We start from the raw sequence: 15,432 nt of genomic DNA on the forward strand, positions 1-15,432 counted from the left end.
CTCAGGAGGAGCAGCCGCCTGCTGCCACCAGGTGTAATACTGCGAGTCCTGGGAACTAGGAGACTCCACCAACAAGATGGCGGCGCTCACTGCAGGGACAGGAAGTCTGCAGCCTAAACCCCGCCCCCTCCTGCTACACTTCCTGCCTCACATGCTGGAGAGCAGAGAAGCAGAAAACATCCTAGAAAACCTCCCTGGAGATTGGAGAAGACGCGGTGACCGCGGCTGCAGGATATTTGTGTTTCCTCCTCGCCCTCCTGTCCGCCCACAGTCCGCAGAGGACGGGAAGAAGCGGCCGGGGTCTGCGGCACTGAGGCTCCTGTGTAATGTGCGGTATGCTTTACTTATTTATTTTACTCACTTATATAGCACCATTAATTCCACAGCTTTACAGACATTATCATCGCTGTCCCCGATGGGGCTCACAATCTAAATTCCCTATCAGTCTTTGGAATGTGGGAGGAAACCGGAGAACCCGGAGGAAACCCACGCAAACACGGGGAGAACATACAAACTCCTTGCAGATGTTGTCCGTGGTGGGGTTTATAACTATTATAGGACTACGGGCCGCAGAGATTTATGGGTTTATCATTATTAGTTATTATTCTGCTGTACAGAAGGCACAAACTAACATGTAACATAAGATAAAAACCATGAAGGAAATGAGCGACGGCCGGTAGACAGGACACAGAGGGCTGACAATCCACACGGGAAGGTGAGGAGAGGTATCAGGAGATTAGGGCAGAGATGTATGGAGAGGACAGGTTATATACTGGAGATTATGTGTGGGGAGGTATAAGGAGATTAGGACAGAGATGTATGGAGAGGACAGGTTATATACTAGAGATGATGTGTGGGGGTATCAGGAGATTAGAGCCGAGATGTATGGAGAGGACAGGTTATATACTGGAGATTATGTGTGGGAGGTATCAGGAGATTAGGGCAGAGATGTATGGAGCGGACAGGTTATATACTGGAGATTATGTGTGGGGAGGTATCAGGAGATTAGGGCAGAGATGTATGGAGAGGACAGGTTATATACTGGAGATGATGTGTGGGGAGGTATCAGGAGATTAGGGCAGAGATGTATGGAGAGGACAGGTTATATACTGGAGATTATGTGTGGGAGGTATCAGGAGATTAGGACAGAGATGTATGGAGAGGACAGGTTATATACTGGAGATTATGTGTGGGGGTATCAGGAGATTAGAGCCGAGATGTATGGAGAGGACAGGTTATATACTGGAGATTATGTGTGGGAGGTATCAGGAGATTAGGGCAGAGATGTATGGAGCGGACAGGTTATATACTGGAGATTATGTGTGGGGAGGTATCAGGAGATTAGGGCAGAGATGTATGGAGAGGACAGGTTATATACTGGAGATTATGTGTGGGGAGGTATCAGGAGATTAGGGCAGAGATGTATGGAGAGGACAGGTTATATACTGGAGATTATATGTGGGGAGATATCAGGAGATTAGGGCAGAGATGTATGGAGAGGACAGGTTATATACTGGAGATTATGTGAGGAGGTATCAGGAGATTAGAGCAGAGATGTATGGAGAGGACAGGTTATATACTGGAGATTATGTGTGTGGAGGTATCAGGAGATTAGGGCAGAGATGTATGGAAATGACAGGTTATATACTGGAGATTATGTGTGGGAGGTATCAGGAGATTAGGGCAGAGATGTATGGAGGGGACAGGTTATATACTGGAGATTATGTGTGGGGAGGTATCAGGAGATTAGGGCAGAGATGTATGGAGAGGACAGGTTATATACTGGAGATTATATGTGAGGAGGTATCAGGAGATTAGGACAGAGATGTATGGAGAGGACAGGTTATATACTGGAGATGATGTGTGGGAGGTATCAGGAGATTAGGGCAGAGATGTATGGAGAGGACAGGTTATATACTGGAGATTATGTGTGGGGAGGTATCAGGAGATTAGGGCAGAGATGTATGGAGAGGACAGGTTATATACTGGAGATTATGTGTGGGGGTATCAGGAGATTAGGGCAGAGATGTATGGAGAGGACAGGTTATATACTGGAGATTATGTGTGGGAGGTATCAGGAGATTAGGACAGAGATGTATGGAGAGGACAGGTTATATACTGGAGATTATGTATGAGGAGGTATCAGGAGATTAGGGCAGAGATGTATGGAGAGGACAGGTTATACACTGGAGATTGTGTGTGGGGAGGTATCAGGAGATTAGAGCAGAGATGTATGGAGAGGACAGGTTATATACTGGAGATTGTGTGTGGGGAGGTATCAGGAGATTAGGGCAGAGATGTATGGAGAGGACAGGTTATATACTGGAGATTATGTGTGGGGGTATCAGGAGATTAGGGCAGAGATGTATGGAGAGGACAGGTTATATACTGGAGATTATGTGTGAGGAGGTATCAGGAGATTAGGGCAGAGATGTATGGAGAGGACAGGTTATATACTGGAGATTATGTGTGGGGAGGTATCAGGAGATTAGGACAGAGATGTATGGAGAGGACAGGTTATATACTGGAGATTATGTGGGAGGTATCAGGAGATTAGGGCAGAGATGTATGGAGAGGACAGGTTATATACTGGAGATTATGTGTGGGGGTATCAGGAGATTAGGGCAGAGATGTATGGAGAGGACAGGTTATATACTGGAGATTATGTGTGGGGAGGTATCAGGAGATTAGGGCAGAGATGTATGGAGAGGACAGGTTATATACTGGAGATTATGTGTGGGGAGGTATCAGGATATTAGGGCAGAGATGTATGGAGAGGACAGGTTATATACTGGAGATTATGTGTGGGGAGGTATCAGGAGATTAGGGCAGAGATGTATGGAGAGGACAGGTTATATACTGGAGATTATGTGTGGGGAGGTATCAGGAGATTAGGACAGAGATGTATGGAGAGGACAGGTTATATACTGGAGATTATGTGTGGGAGGTATCAGGAGATTAGGGCAGAGATGTATGGAGAGGATAGGTTATATACTGGAGATTATGTGTGAGGAGGTATCAGGAGATTAGGGCAGAGATGTATGGAGAGGACAGGATATATACTGGAGATTATGTGTGGGAGGTATCAGGAGATTAGGACAGAGATGTATGGAGAAGACAGGTTATATACTGGAGATTATGTGTGAGGAGGTATCAGGAGATTAGGGTAGAGATGTATGGAGAGGACAGGTTATATACTGGAGATTATGTGTGGGGAGGTATCAGGAGATTAGGGCAGAGATGTATGGAGAGGACAGGTTATATACTGGAGATTATGTGTGGGAGGTATCAGGAGATTAGGGCAGAGATGTATGGAGAGGACAGGTTATATACTGGAGATTATGTGTGAGGAGGTATCAGGAGATTAGGACAGAGATGTATGGAGAAGACAGGTTATATACTGGAGATTATGTGTGGGGAGGTATCAGGAGATTAGGGCAGAGATGTATGGAGAGGACAGGTTATATACTGGAGATTATGTGTAGGAGGTATCAGGAGATTAGGGCAGAGATGTATGGAGAAGACAGGTTATATACTGGAGATTATGTGTGGGAGGTATCAGGAGATTAGGACAGAGATGTATGGAGCGGACAGGTTATATACTGGAGATTATGTGTGGGGAGGTATCAGGAGATTAGGGCAGAGATGTATGGAGAGGACAGGTTATATACTGGAGATGATGTGTGAGGAGGTATCAGGAGATTAGGACAGAGATGTATGGAGCGGACAGGATATATACTGGAGATTATGTGTGTGGAGGTATCAGGAGATTAGGGCAGAGATGTATGGAGAGGACAGGTTATATACTGGAGATTATGTGTGGGAGGTATCAGGAGATTAGGACAGAGATGTGTTGTGATCCGCTTTTTGGGCTCCCCTAGTGGTGGCTGGTGGTACTGGAGACTTGTGTGTTCTTTTCTGCCTCAGCTCACCTGCTTCCATCAGTTTTGGGAGTTCCCTATTTAGCCTTGCTCTCCAGTCACTTCCTTGCCGGTCATCATTGTAACCTGAGTCATTCAGTTGCATGTTCCTGCTACTAGTCTGCTGATCAGCTAAGTGGACTCTTGTCCTTTTTGTTTTGTATTTTTTGTCCAGTTTACAGTTTGTCATTTCCTGTTACTGGAAGCTCTTGTGGACTGAAATTGCCACTCCTGTGTCATGAGTTGACACAGGAGTCTTAAAGTAATTTCAGGATGGGTTTTTGAAAGGGTTTTTCAGCTGACCGTGAAGTCCTCTTTTGTATCCTTCCTCTATCTAGTAAGTGGACCTCGCTTTGCTAAATCTACCTTCATACTGTGTATGTCTTTTCCTCTGAACTCACCGTTAATATATGTGGGGGCTACTATCATCTTTGGGGAATTTCACTAGAGGTAAGCCAGGTCTGTTCCTTCCTCTTCCAGGCATAGTTAGTTCTCCGGCTGGCGCATGGCATCTAGGCAGCCGTAGGAATGCTTCCTGGCTACTGTTAGTTGTGTGGTAGATTTAGGTCACGGTCAGCTTGAGTTTCCATCATCCGAGGGCTAGTCTGTTATTTTGTGTTTCTGATGTTCCCATGCCATTGGGGAATCATGACAGTATGACCGGACACTGTTAAAGTAATTGGCAGAAGAAAGGAGAGTAAAAGAAGTCTGTAGATTTTTTTTTTTTTTTTCCTCACATGTTTGCTACTTAGTTGGCTCAGTTGTATTTCTGCTCTATTTACAGCCTTGCCTTTCTCTCCTTCTAATCCTTGAATGGCTCTGATCTCTCCGGTTTAAGGATGGACTCTCAGAGTTTGGCTGCAGGTTTAAATAATCTTGCTACGAAGGTTCAGAATTTACAAGATTATGTTATACGTACTCCTATTTCTGAACCTAAGATTCCTACACCAGAGGTATTTTCCGGAGATAGATCTCGGTTTCTGAATTTCAAATGTAATTGTAAATTATTCCTTTCTCTCAGACCTCACTCCTCTGGAGATCCTGTTCAGCAGGTTAAGATTGTGATTTCTTTGCTGCGAGGTGACCCTCAAAATTGGGCATTTTCATTGACACCAGGGGATCCTGCGTTGCTCAGTGTGGATGCGTTTTTTCTGGCTTTAGGGTTGCTGTATGAGGAACCTAATTTGGAGATTCAAGCTGAAAAAGCTTTGATAGCCCTGTCTCAGGGGCAAGATGAAGCTGAGATATACTGCCAAAAATTTCGTAGATGGTCTGTGCTTACTCAGTGGAATGAGTGTGCCCTAGCGGCAATTTTCAGAGAAGGCCTTTCTGATGCCGTTAAGGATGTCATGGTGGGGTTTCCTACGCCCACAGGTCTGAATGAGTCCATCACAATGGCGATTCAGATTGATCGGCGTTTGCGGGAGCGCAAACCCGTGCACCATTTGGCGGTATCTTCTGAAGGGACGCCAGAGAAAATGCAATGTGACAGAATTCTGTCAAGAAGCGAGCGGCAGAATTATAGGCGCAAAAATGGCTTGTGCTTCTACTGTGGTGATTCCGCGCATGTTATATCAGCATGCTCTAAACGTACTAGGAAGGTTGACAAGTCTGTTTCTATTGGCACTTTACAGTCTAAATTTCTTCTGTCTGTAACTCTGATTTGTTCATTATCAGTTATTACCGTGGATGTCTATGTGGACTCTGGCGCCGCTCTGAGTCTCATGGATTGGTCCTTCGCCAGGCGCTGTGGGTTTGATTTGGAGCCTCTGGAAGTTCCTATACCTCTGAAGGGTATTGATTCTACACCTCTGGCTTGTAATAGACCACAGTTCTGGACACAAGTGACTATGCGTATGACTCCAGACCATCAGGAGATGATTCGCTTCCTCGTGTTGCATAATTTACATGATGTGTTAGTGCTTGGATTACCATGGTTGCAATCTCATAACCCAGTACTGGACTGGAAAACTATGTCTGTGTTAAGCTGGGGATGTCGGGGGGGGGCTCATGGGGACATACCTTTGGTTTCTATCTCGTCATCTATTCCCTCTGAGGTTCCGGCATTTTTGTCGGATTTTGGGGATATTTTTGAAGAGCCTAAAATTGGTTCTCTCCCTCCCCACAGAGAGTGTGATTGCGCCATAGATCTGATTCCAGGCAGTAAATTTCCAAAGGGTCGTTTGTTTAACCTATCTGTACCTGAGCATGCTGCCATGCGAGAGTATGTTAAAGGCCCCGTCTCACTAAGCGATTTACCAACGATCACGACCAGCGATATGACCTGGCCGTGATCGTTGGTAAGTCGCTGTGTGGTCGCTGGGGAGCTGTCACACAGACAGCTCTCTCCAGCGACCAACGATCAGGGGAACGACTTCGGCATCGTTGAAACTGTCTTCAACGATGCCGAAGTCCCCCTGCAGCACCCGGGTTACCAAAAAAAACAAACACTACATACTCGCCTTTCGGTGTCCAGGTCCCTTGCCGTCTGCTTCCTGCTCTGACTGAGCCGCCGTACAGTGAGAGCAGAGCGCAGCGGTGACGTCACTGCTGTGCTCTCACTTCTCACTGTACGGCCGGGAGTCAGTGAGAGCAGGAAGCAGACGGCAAGGGACCTGACGGACATCAGAAGGCGAGTATGTACTGTTTGTTTTTTTTTACATTTACGCTGGTAACCAGGGTAAACATCGGGTTACTAAGCGCGGCCCTGCGCTTAGTAACCCGATGTTTACCCTGGTTACCAGTGAAGACATCGCTGGATCGGTGTCACACACACCGATTCAGCGATGTCAGCGGGGCCTCAACGACCAAAAAAAGGTCCAGGCCATTCCGACACGACCAGCGATCTCACAGCAGGGGCCTGATCGCTGGTACGTGTCACACATAGCGAGATCGCTATGGAGGTAGCTGTTGCGTCACAAAACTTGTGACTCAGCAGCGATCTCGCTAGCGATCTCGCTATGTGAGACGGGGCCTTAAGGAGTCCCTGGAAAAGGGACATATTCGTCCTTCTTCATCACCTTTAGGAGCTGGGTTTTTCTTTGTCTCTAAAAAGGATGGCTTGCTGAGGCCTTGTATTGATTATCGACTCCTGAATAAAATTACTGTCAAATATCAGTATCCGTTGCCGCTGCTTACTGATTTGTTTGCTCGCATAAGGGGGGCTAAGTGGTTCTCCAAGATTGATCTCCGTGGGGCGTATAATTTGGTGCGTATTAAGCAAGGGGATGAGTGGAAAACCGCATTTAATACGCCTGAGGGCCACTTTGAGTATTTAGTAATGCCTTTCGGCCTTTCTAATGCACCTTCAGTTTTTCAGTCCTTTATGCATGATATTTTCCGTGAATATCTGGATAAATTTATGATTGTGTATTTGGACGATATTTTGATTTTTTCTGAGGACTGGGAGTCTCATGTTCAGCAGGTCAGGAGGGTTTTTCAGGTCTTGCGGGAGAATTCTCTGTGTGTAAAGGGTTCTAAGTGTGTTTTTGGGGTTCAAAAGATTTCCTTTTTGGGGTACATTTTTTCCCCTTCTTCTGTTGAGATGGACCCTGTCAAGGTTCGGGCTATTTGTGACTGGACGCAGCCTACTTCTCTAAAGGGTCTTCAGAAGTTCTTGGGCTTTGCTAATTTTTATCGTCGATTTATAACTGGTTTTTCTGGTGTTGCTAAGCCTCTTACGGATTTGACTAAGAAGGGTGCTGATGTTGCCAATTGGTCCTCTGCCGCTGTGGAGGCCTTTCGGGAACTTAAGCGCCGCTTTTCGTCTGCCCCTGTGTTGCGCCAGCCTGATGTCTCTCTCCCCTTTCAGGTTGAGGTCGATGCTTCCGAGATCGGAGCGGGGGCGGTTTTGTCGCAGAAAAGTTCCGATTGCTCAGTGATGAGACCTTGTGCGTTCTTTTCTCGAAAATTTTCTGCCGCCGAAAGAAATTATGATGTCGGTAATCGGGAGCTTTTGGCCATGAAGTGGGCATTTGAGGAGTGGCGTCATTGGCTTGAGGGTGCTAGACATCAGGTGGTGGTTTTGACTGATCACAAGAATCTGATTTATCTTGAGTCTGCCAGGCGCCTGAATCCTAGACAGGCACGCTGGTCGTTGTTTTTCTCTCGGTTTAATTTTGTGGTCTCATATCTACCAGGTTCTAAGAATGTGAAGGCAGATGCCCTTTCTAGGAGTTTTGAGCCTGATTCCCCTGGTGATTCGGAACCTACAGGTATCCTTAAGGATGGGGTGATATTATCCGCTATTTCCCCAGATCTGCGACGTGCTTTGCAAGAGTTTCAGGCGGATAGACCTGATCGCTGTCCACCTGGTAGACTGTTTGTTCCTGATGATTGGACCAGTAGAGTCATCTCGGAGGTTCATTCTTCTACGCTGGCGGGTCATCCTGGAATTTTTGGTACCAGGGATTTGGTGGCTAGATCCTTCTGGTGGCCATCTCTGTCTCGAGATGTGCGTGTTTTTGTGCAGTCTTGTGATGTGTGTGCTCGGGCCAAGCCTTGTTGTTCTAGGGCTAGCGGGTTGTTGTTGCCCTTGCCTATTCCGAAGAGGCCTTGGACGCACATCTCGATGGACTTTATTTCTGATCTTCCTGTCTCTCAGAGGATGTCTGTTATCTGGGTGGTGTGTGACCGTTTTTCTAAGATGGTTCATTTGGTGCCATTGCCGAAGTTGCCTTCCTCGTCTGAGTTGGTTCCTTTGTTTTTTCAAGATGTGGTTCGCTTGCATGGTATTCCTGAAAATATCGTTTCTGATAGGGGTACCCAGTTCGTTTCTAGATTTTGGCGGGCATTCTGTGCCAGGTTGGGCATTGATTTGTCTTTTTCGTCTGCCTTCCATCCTCAGACTAATGGCCAGACGGAGCAAACTAATCAGACTTTGGAGACGTATTTGAGGTGTTTTGTGTCTGCGGATCAGGATGATTGGGTTGCCTTTTTGCCGTTGGCGGAGTTTGCTCTTAATAATCGGGCTAGTTCGGCCACTTTGGTTTCCCCTTTCTTTTGCAATTCGGGGTTTCATCCCCGTTTTTCTTCTGGTCAGGCGGAGTCTTCGGATTGTCCTGGAGTAGATGCTGTGGTGGATCGGTTGTATCGGATTTGGGAACAAGTGGTGGACAATTTGAATTTGTCCCAGGAGAGGACTCAGCGGTTTGCTAACCGCCAGCGTCGGGTTGGTCCTCGCCTTCATGTTGGGGACTTGGTGTGGTTGTCTTCCCGTTTTGTCCCAATGAGGGTTTCTTCCCCTAAATTTAAGCCTCGGTTCATCGGTCCCTATAGGATTTTGGAGATTATTAACCCTGTTTCCTTTCGTTTGGACCTCCCGGCATCTTTCGCTATCCATAATGTGTTCCATCGGTCGTTGTTGCGGAGATACGAGGTGCCGGTGTTTCCTTCTGCTGAGCCTCCTGCTCCTGTGCTGGTTGAGGGTGAATTGGAGTACGTTATAGAGAAGATCTTGGACTCCCGTATTTCCAGGCGGAGACTCCAGTATCTGGTTAAATGGAAGGGCTATGGTCAGGAAGATAATTCTTGGGTAACTGCCTCTGATGTTCATGCCTCGGATTTGGTTCGTGCCTTTCATAGGGCTCATCCAGGTCGCCCTGGCGGTTCTTGTGAGGGTTCGGTGCCCCCTCCTTAAGGGGGGGTACTGTTGTGATCCGCTTTTTGGGCTCCCCTAGTGGTGGCTGGTGGTACTGGAGACTTGTGTGTTCTTTTCTGCCTCAGCTCACCTGCTTCCATCAGTTTTGGGAGTTCCCTATTTAGCCTTGCTCTCCAGTCACTTCCTTGCCGGTCATCATTGTAACCTGAGTCTTTCAGTTGCATGTTCCTGCTACCAGTCTGCTGATCAGCTAAGTGGACTCTTGTCCTTTTTGTTTTGTATTTTTTGTCCAGTTTACAGTTTGTCATTTCCTGTTACTGGAAGCTCTTGTGGACTGAAATTGCCACTCCTGTGTCATGAGTTGACACAGGAGTCTTAAAGTAATTTCAGGATGGGTTTTTGAAAGGGTTTTTCAGCTGACCGTGAAGTCCTCTTTTGTATCCTTCCTCTATCTAGTAAGTGGACCTCGCTTTGCTAGATCTACCTTCATACTGTGTATGTCTTTTCCTCTGAACTCACCGTTAATATATGTGGGGGCTACTATCATCTTTGGGGAATTTCACTAGAGGTAAGCCAGGTCTGTTCCTTCCTCTTCCAGGCGTAGTTAGTTCTCCGGCTGGCGCATGGCATCTAGGCAGCCGTAGGAATGCTTCCTGGCTACTGTTAGTTGTGTGGTAGATTTAGGTCACGGTCAGCTTGAGTTTCCATCACCTGAGGGCTAGTCTGTTATTTTGTGTTTCTGATGTTCCCATGCCATTGGGGAATCATGACAGAGATGTATGGAGAGGACAGGTTATATACTGGAGATGATGTGTGGGAGGTATCAGGAGATTAGGACAGAGATGTATGGAGAGGACAGGTTATATACTGGAGATTATGTGTGAGGAGGTATCAGGAGATTAGGGCAGAGATGTATGGAGAGGACAGGTTATATACTGGAGATTATATGTGAGGAGGTATCAGGAGATTAGGACAGAGATGTATGGAGAGGACAGGTTATATACTGGAGATTATGTGTGGGGAGGTATCAGGAGATTAGGGCAGAGATGTATGGAGAGGACAGGTTATATACTGGAGATTATGTGTGGGAGGTATCAGGAGATTAGGGCAGAAATGTATGGAGAGGACAGGTTATGTACTGGAGATTATGTGTGTGGAGGTATCAGGAGATTAGGGCAGAGATGTATGGAGAGGACATGTTATATACTGGAGATTATGTGTGGGAGGTATCAGGAGATTAGGACAGAGATGTATGGAGAGGACAGGTTATATACTGGAGATTATGTGTGGGAGGTATCAGGAGATTAGGGCAGAGATGTATGGAGAGGACAGGTTATATACTGGAGATGATGTGTGGGAGGTATCAGGAGATTAGGACAGAGATGTATGGAGCAGACAGGTTATATACTGGAGATTATGTGTGGAGGTATCAGGAGATTAGGACAGAGATGTATGGAGAGGACAGGTTATATACTGGAGATGATGTGTGGGGAGATATCAGGATATTAGGGCAGAGATGTATGGAGAGGACAGGTTATATACTGGAGATTATGTGTGGGAGGTATCAGGAGATTAGGACAGAGCTGTATGGAGAGGACAGGTTATATACTGGCGATTATGTGTAGGAGGTATCAGGAGATTAGGGCAGAGATGTATGGAGAGGACAGGTTATATACTGGAGATTATGTGTGGGGAGGTATCAGGAGATTAGGGCAGAGATGTATGGAGAGGACAGGTTATATACTGGAGATTATGTGTGGGAGGTATCAGGAGATTAGGGCAGAGATGTATGGAGAGTACAGGTTATATACTGGAGATTGTGTGTGGGGAGATATCAGGAGATTAGGGCAGAGATGTATGGAGAGGACAGGTTATATACTGGAGATTATATGTGGGGAGATATCAGGAGATTAGGGTAGAGATGTATGGAGAGGACAGGTTATATACTGGAGATTATGTGTGGGAGGTATCAGGAGATTAGGACAGAGATGTATGGAGAGGACAGGTTATATACTGGAGATGATGTGTGGGGAGATATCAGGAGATTAGGGCAGAGATGTATGGAGAGGACAGGTTATATACTGGAGATTATATGTGGGGAGATATCAGGAGATTAGGGTAGAGATGTATGGAGAGGACAGGTTATATACTGGAGATTATGTGTGAGGAGGTATCGGGATTAGGAGAGAGATGTATGGAGAGGACAGGTTATATACTGGAGATTATATGTGAGGAGGTATCAGGAGATTAGGGTAGAGATGTATGGAGAGGACAGGTTATATGCTGGAGATTATGTGTGGGAGGTATCGGGATTAGGAGAGAGATGTATGGAGAGGACAGGTTATATACTGGAGATTATATGTGAGGAGGTATCAGGAGATTAGGGTAGAGATGTATGGAGAGGACAGGCTAAATACTGGAGATCATGTGTGGAGGTATCAGGAGATTAGGGCAGAGATGTATGGAGAGGACAGGTTATACACTGGAGATTATGTGTAGGAGGTATCAGGAGATTAGGGCAGAGATGTATGGAGAGGACAGGTTATATACTGGAGATTATGTGTGGGAGGTATCAGGAGATTAGGGCAGAGATGTATGGAGAGGACAGGTTATATACTGGAGATTATGTGTGGGAGGTATCAGGAGATTAGGGCAGAGATGTATGGAGAGGACAGGTTATATACTGGAGATTATATGTGAGGAGGTATCAGGAGATTAGGACAGAGATGTATGGAGAGGACATGTTATATACTGGAGATTATGTGTGGGGAGGTATCAGGAGATTAGGGCAGAGATGTATGGAGAGGACAGGTTATATACTGGAGATTATGTGTGGGAGGTATCAGGAGATTAGGGCAGAAATGTATGGAGAGGACATGTTATATACTGGAGATTATGTGTGGAGGTATCAGGAGATTAGGACAGAGATGTATGGAGAGGACATGTTATATACTGGAGATTATGTGTGGGGAGGTATCAGGAGATTAGGGCAGAGATGTATGGAGAGGACAGGTTATGTACTGGAGATTATATGTGTGGAGGTATCAGGAGATTAGGGCAGAGATGTATGGAGAGGACATGTTATATACTGGAGATTATGTGTGGAGGTATCAGGAGATTAGGACAGAGATGTATGGAGAGGACAGGTTATATACTGGAGATGATGTGTGGGGAGATATCAGGATATTAGGGCAGAGATGTATGGAGAGGACAGGTTATATACTGGAGATTATGTGTAGGAGGTATCAGGAGATTAGGGCAGAGATGTATGGAGAGGACAGGTTATATACTGGAGATTATGTGTGGGAGGTATCAGGAGATTAGGGCAGAGATGTATGGAGAGGACATGTTATATACTGGAGATTATGTGTGGGAGGTATCAGGAGATTAGGACAGAGATGTATGGAGAGGACAGGTTATATACTGGAGATTATGTGTGGTGGTATCAGGAGATTAGGGCAGAGATGTATGGAGAGGACAGGTTATATACTGGAGATTATGTGTGGTGGTATCAGGAGATTAGGGCAGAGATATATGGAGAGGACAGGTTATATACTGGAGATTATGTGTGGTGGTATCAGGAGATTAGGGCAGAGATGTATGGAGAGGACAGGTTATATACTGGAGATTATGTGTGGGAGGTATCAGGAGATTAGGGCAGAGATGTATGGAGAGGACAGGTTATATACTGGAGATTATGTGTGGGGAGGAATCAGGAGATTAGGGCAGAGATGTATGGAGATGACAGGTTATATACTGGAAAACATGGAATAGGGTCCCAGGAAAGCCTTAAGACTCCAACAGAAAGGGTAAAATGAGGAGATGGTGTTTTAATTGGAGACACAAATTATTCATTTAGCAGTGTACAGTATGAGACGGATGAGTCTATGACAATAATACAGTAGATGAAAACATTGTATTAGGAAAGAGTGGTCTACTGTGGCAATGGCAGAGGACACGTCTAGGAGAAAGATGGAGTCATGTTTTGAACCATCTTCCCAAATTCTAAGCCACTTTAGACAACATTTAAGATGTCCTTCCAGCCTTTCTCACTCAGTCCTCCTCGTCAATCCTCCAGTTCTTTGACGGCTAAAGTTTTTTTTTTTAATAGAAGTTGAACGTTTCCATTGATGACCCTCAAAGGATGGAGCAGGATAGAAGCCACATGGCTGCTCGGATATTAGACCTCACCCTGGAGATAATCTACTGGATCACTGGAGAGGTGAGCACTTCACAGCACATCACTAGGAATAAAGCAGGGAAATGTGAAGGATCCTTAGAATAGATTTAGTGATCATACTCCTCATACCCAGGTTCACACAGTGGTGAAGACGTCGTCTGGTGGGTGTGTGACCCCCCGTGTGTCAGGAGGGCGGAGCAGGACCCTGAGTGACATCACCGAGCCTCCACCTCATTCACTGATACATGAGCAGAAGATCCTAGAACTGACCCACAGGATCACTGAGCTGCTGAGCGGAGAGGTGAGCACTGCCGGGAATGCTGGGACATTATACAATAATGCCGGGGGAGGGGTCTGCTAATGACGGGTCATTGTGTGTCAGGTTCCTATAAGGTGTCAGGACGTCGCCGTCTATTTCTCCATGGAGGAGTGGGAGTATTTAGAAGGACACAAGGATCTGTACAAGGACGTCATGATGGAGGATCACCAGCCCCTCACATCTCCAGGTAAGAGGAGACCATACTGATTATAGAGGAGAGGTCGGGTCTGAGGTCACCTAGACTCCCCCATTATCTGATCATCACATGTAGACAATGTATTAAGTCACTGTGTATATTTTCTATAGATGGATCCAGTCCAGGAATTCCACCAGAGAGAAGTCCCAGTCCTCTGTATTCCCAAGAGGAGAAGCCTAATGTCCTCCTGGATCACCAGGTAGATGGAGCTGAGGTTTCTTCAAATCTTCTATAGACCGATGTAATGAAGCTTTCTACCAACCTTCTCCAGCAGCAGTGAAGTGTCTGCTGGAGGTCAGTAGCAGCTACAAATAGTTTCTGGTTTCATAAAAGATTGTTGAGTTTCTAAAATGTTGGACAGTTGCTTGGCCAATAATAATCTGTGAAGATGAATGTACAGTTCTGCCGCGTAGATGGAAATAACAGCACAATGGGTGAATGTTGATTGTCTGATCATCGTGTCTTTTAGGCCAAATTGGTTCCTTAGTTCTACTGGTTTTTATTGTCAGCTAGTATGAGCTAAACTGGAGTTAGTTTTTCTTTTTTTTTCTCGTTTTATTTGGGATCTTTGAAGGAAAGTCACGGTGGAACGACGAGTGGACACGAAAAACCCGTATCCAAGTCAGTGAATGGTAAGAACCTTTTATAAACTCTGTGTTTGTTTTATCTGCTTAATTTACTGACTGAATGTATAACGTCCAGTCTTATTACCCCCCCTCATTATATAACATCTAGCCCCTCAACCCCCCCGTGTTTATCCTTCACCTCCCCATATGCCATCTGCCTTTACTAACATGTGACAGAACGGCCGGTGGTTCCCAGCTCACTGATTCCAGCGTGGTCCTGTGGTAGGAGCCACAGGTGTAACAAGTTTATGACATTTCTTCCTCCTGATTCTTTCCCCATCACCTGTGAGTGATATTTTTAAGAAGTGGAAGGAACTGCAGCAATTCAGCCACAAGGTGGAGACCCTGTAGCGCTACAGAATGGAGGGCCAAATGCTGAGGAGCAGAGGGCAGAAAAATCACCATCAATCTGCTGACCCCATGGATGCAGAATCCAGACCTCCTCTGGCATTAACACTAGCAGAATCACTGCTCCTCCACAGGGAACTTCATGGCCGAGCAACTGAATGCTGCCTTCAATCACCAAGCACAATGCCGAGAGTGAGCGAGTTAAAAGCCGCCACCACTTGACTCTGGAGGAAATGTTCTCGGC

At 46.0% G+C, this 15,432-nt stretch overlaps 2 protein-coding genes across 2 annotated transcripts in view; both read left to right on the forward strand.

Moving 5' to 3' along the window:
- LOC143817845 (uncharacterized) overlaps positions 1-15,432 on the forward strand; it is a 114,839-nt gene that overhangs the window by 66,264 nt on the left and 33,143 nt on the right. Inside the window, exon 7 of the mRNA XM_077299309.1 lies at positions 14,789-14,846. Within this exon, the coding sequence (XP_077155424.1) occupies positions 14,789-14,846 (58 nt within the window). The remainder of the gene's footprint in view (positions 1-14,788; positions 14,847-15,432) is intronic.
- Positions 157-14,449, forward strand: LOC143817589 (gastrula zinc finger protein XlCGF66.1-like). Its single transcript, XM_077299081.1, has 5 exons — positions 157-333; positions 13,631-13,741; positions 13,833-14,000; positions 14,082-14,205; positions 14,325-14,449. Exons 2-5 carry the CDS (start codon positions 13,664-13,666, stop codon positions 14,447-14,449), a joined length of 495 nt encoding a protein of 164 aa, XP_077155196.1. The 5' UTR covers positions 157-333; positions 13,631-13,663.

The sequence above is a fragment of the Ranitomeya variabilis genome, chromosome 3 (genome assembly GCF_051348905.1).
Source record: "Ranitomeya variabilis isolate aRanVar5 chromosome 3, aRanVar5.hap1, whole genome shotgun sequence".
Lineage (NCBI taxonomy): Eukaryota > Metazoa > Chordata > Amphibia > Anura > Dendrobatidae > Ranitomeya > Ranitomeya variabilis.

Excerpts from the sequence above, each read along its gene's own strand:
- LOC143817589 (XM_077299081.1), top strand. The coding sequence starts at position 13,664 with ATGGAGCAGGATAGAAGCCACATGGCTGCTCGGATATTAGACCTCACC. Across the intron at positions 14,001-14,081 it reads CTGAGCTGCTGAGCGGAGAG|GTTCCTATAAGGTGTCAGGA; the intron begins GTGAGCACTGCC and ends ATTGTGTGTCAG. Across the intron at positions 14,206-14,324 it reads CCAGCCCCTCACATCTCCAG|ATGGATCCAGTCCAGGAATT; the intron begins GTAAGAGGAGAC and ends TATTTTCTATAG.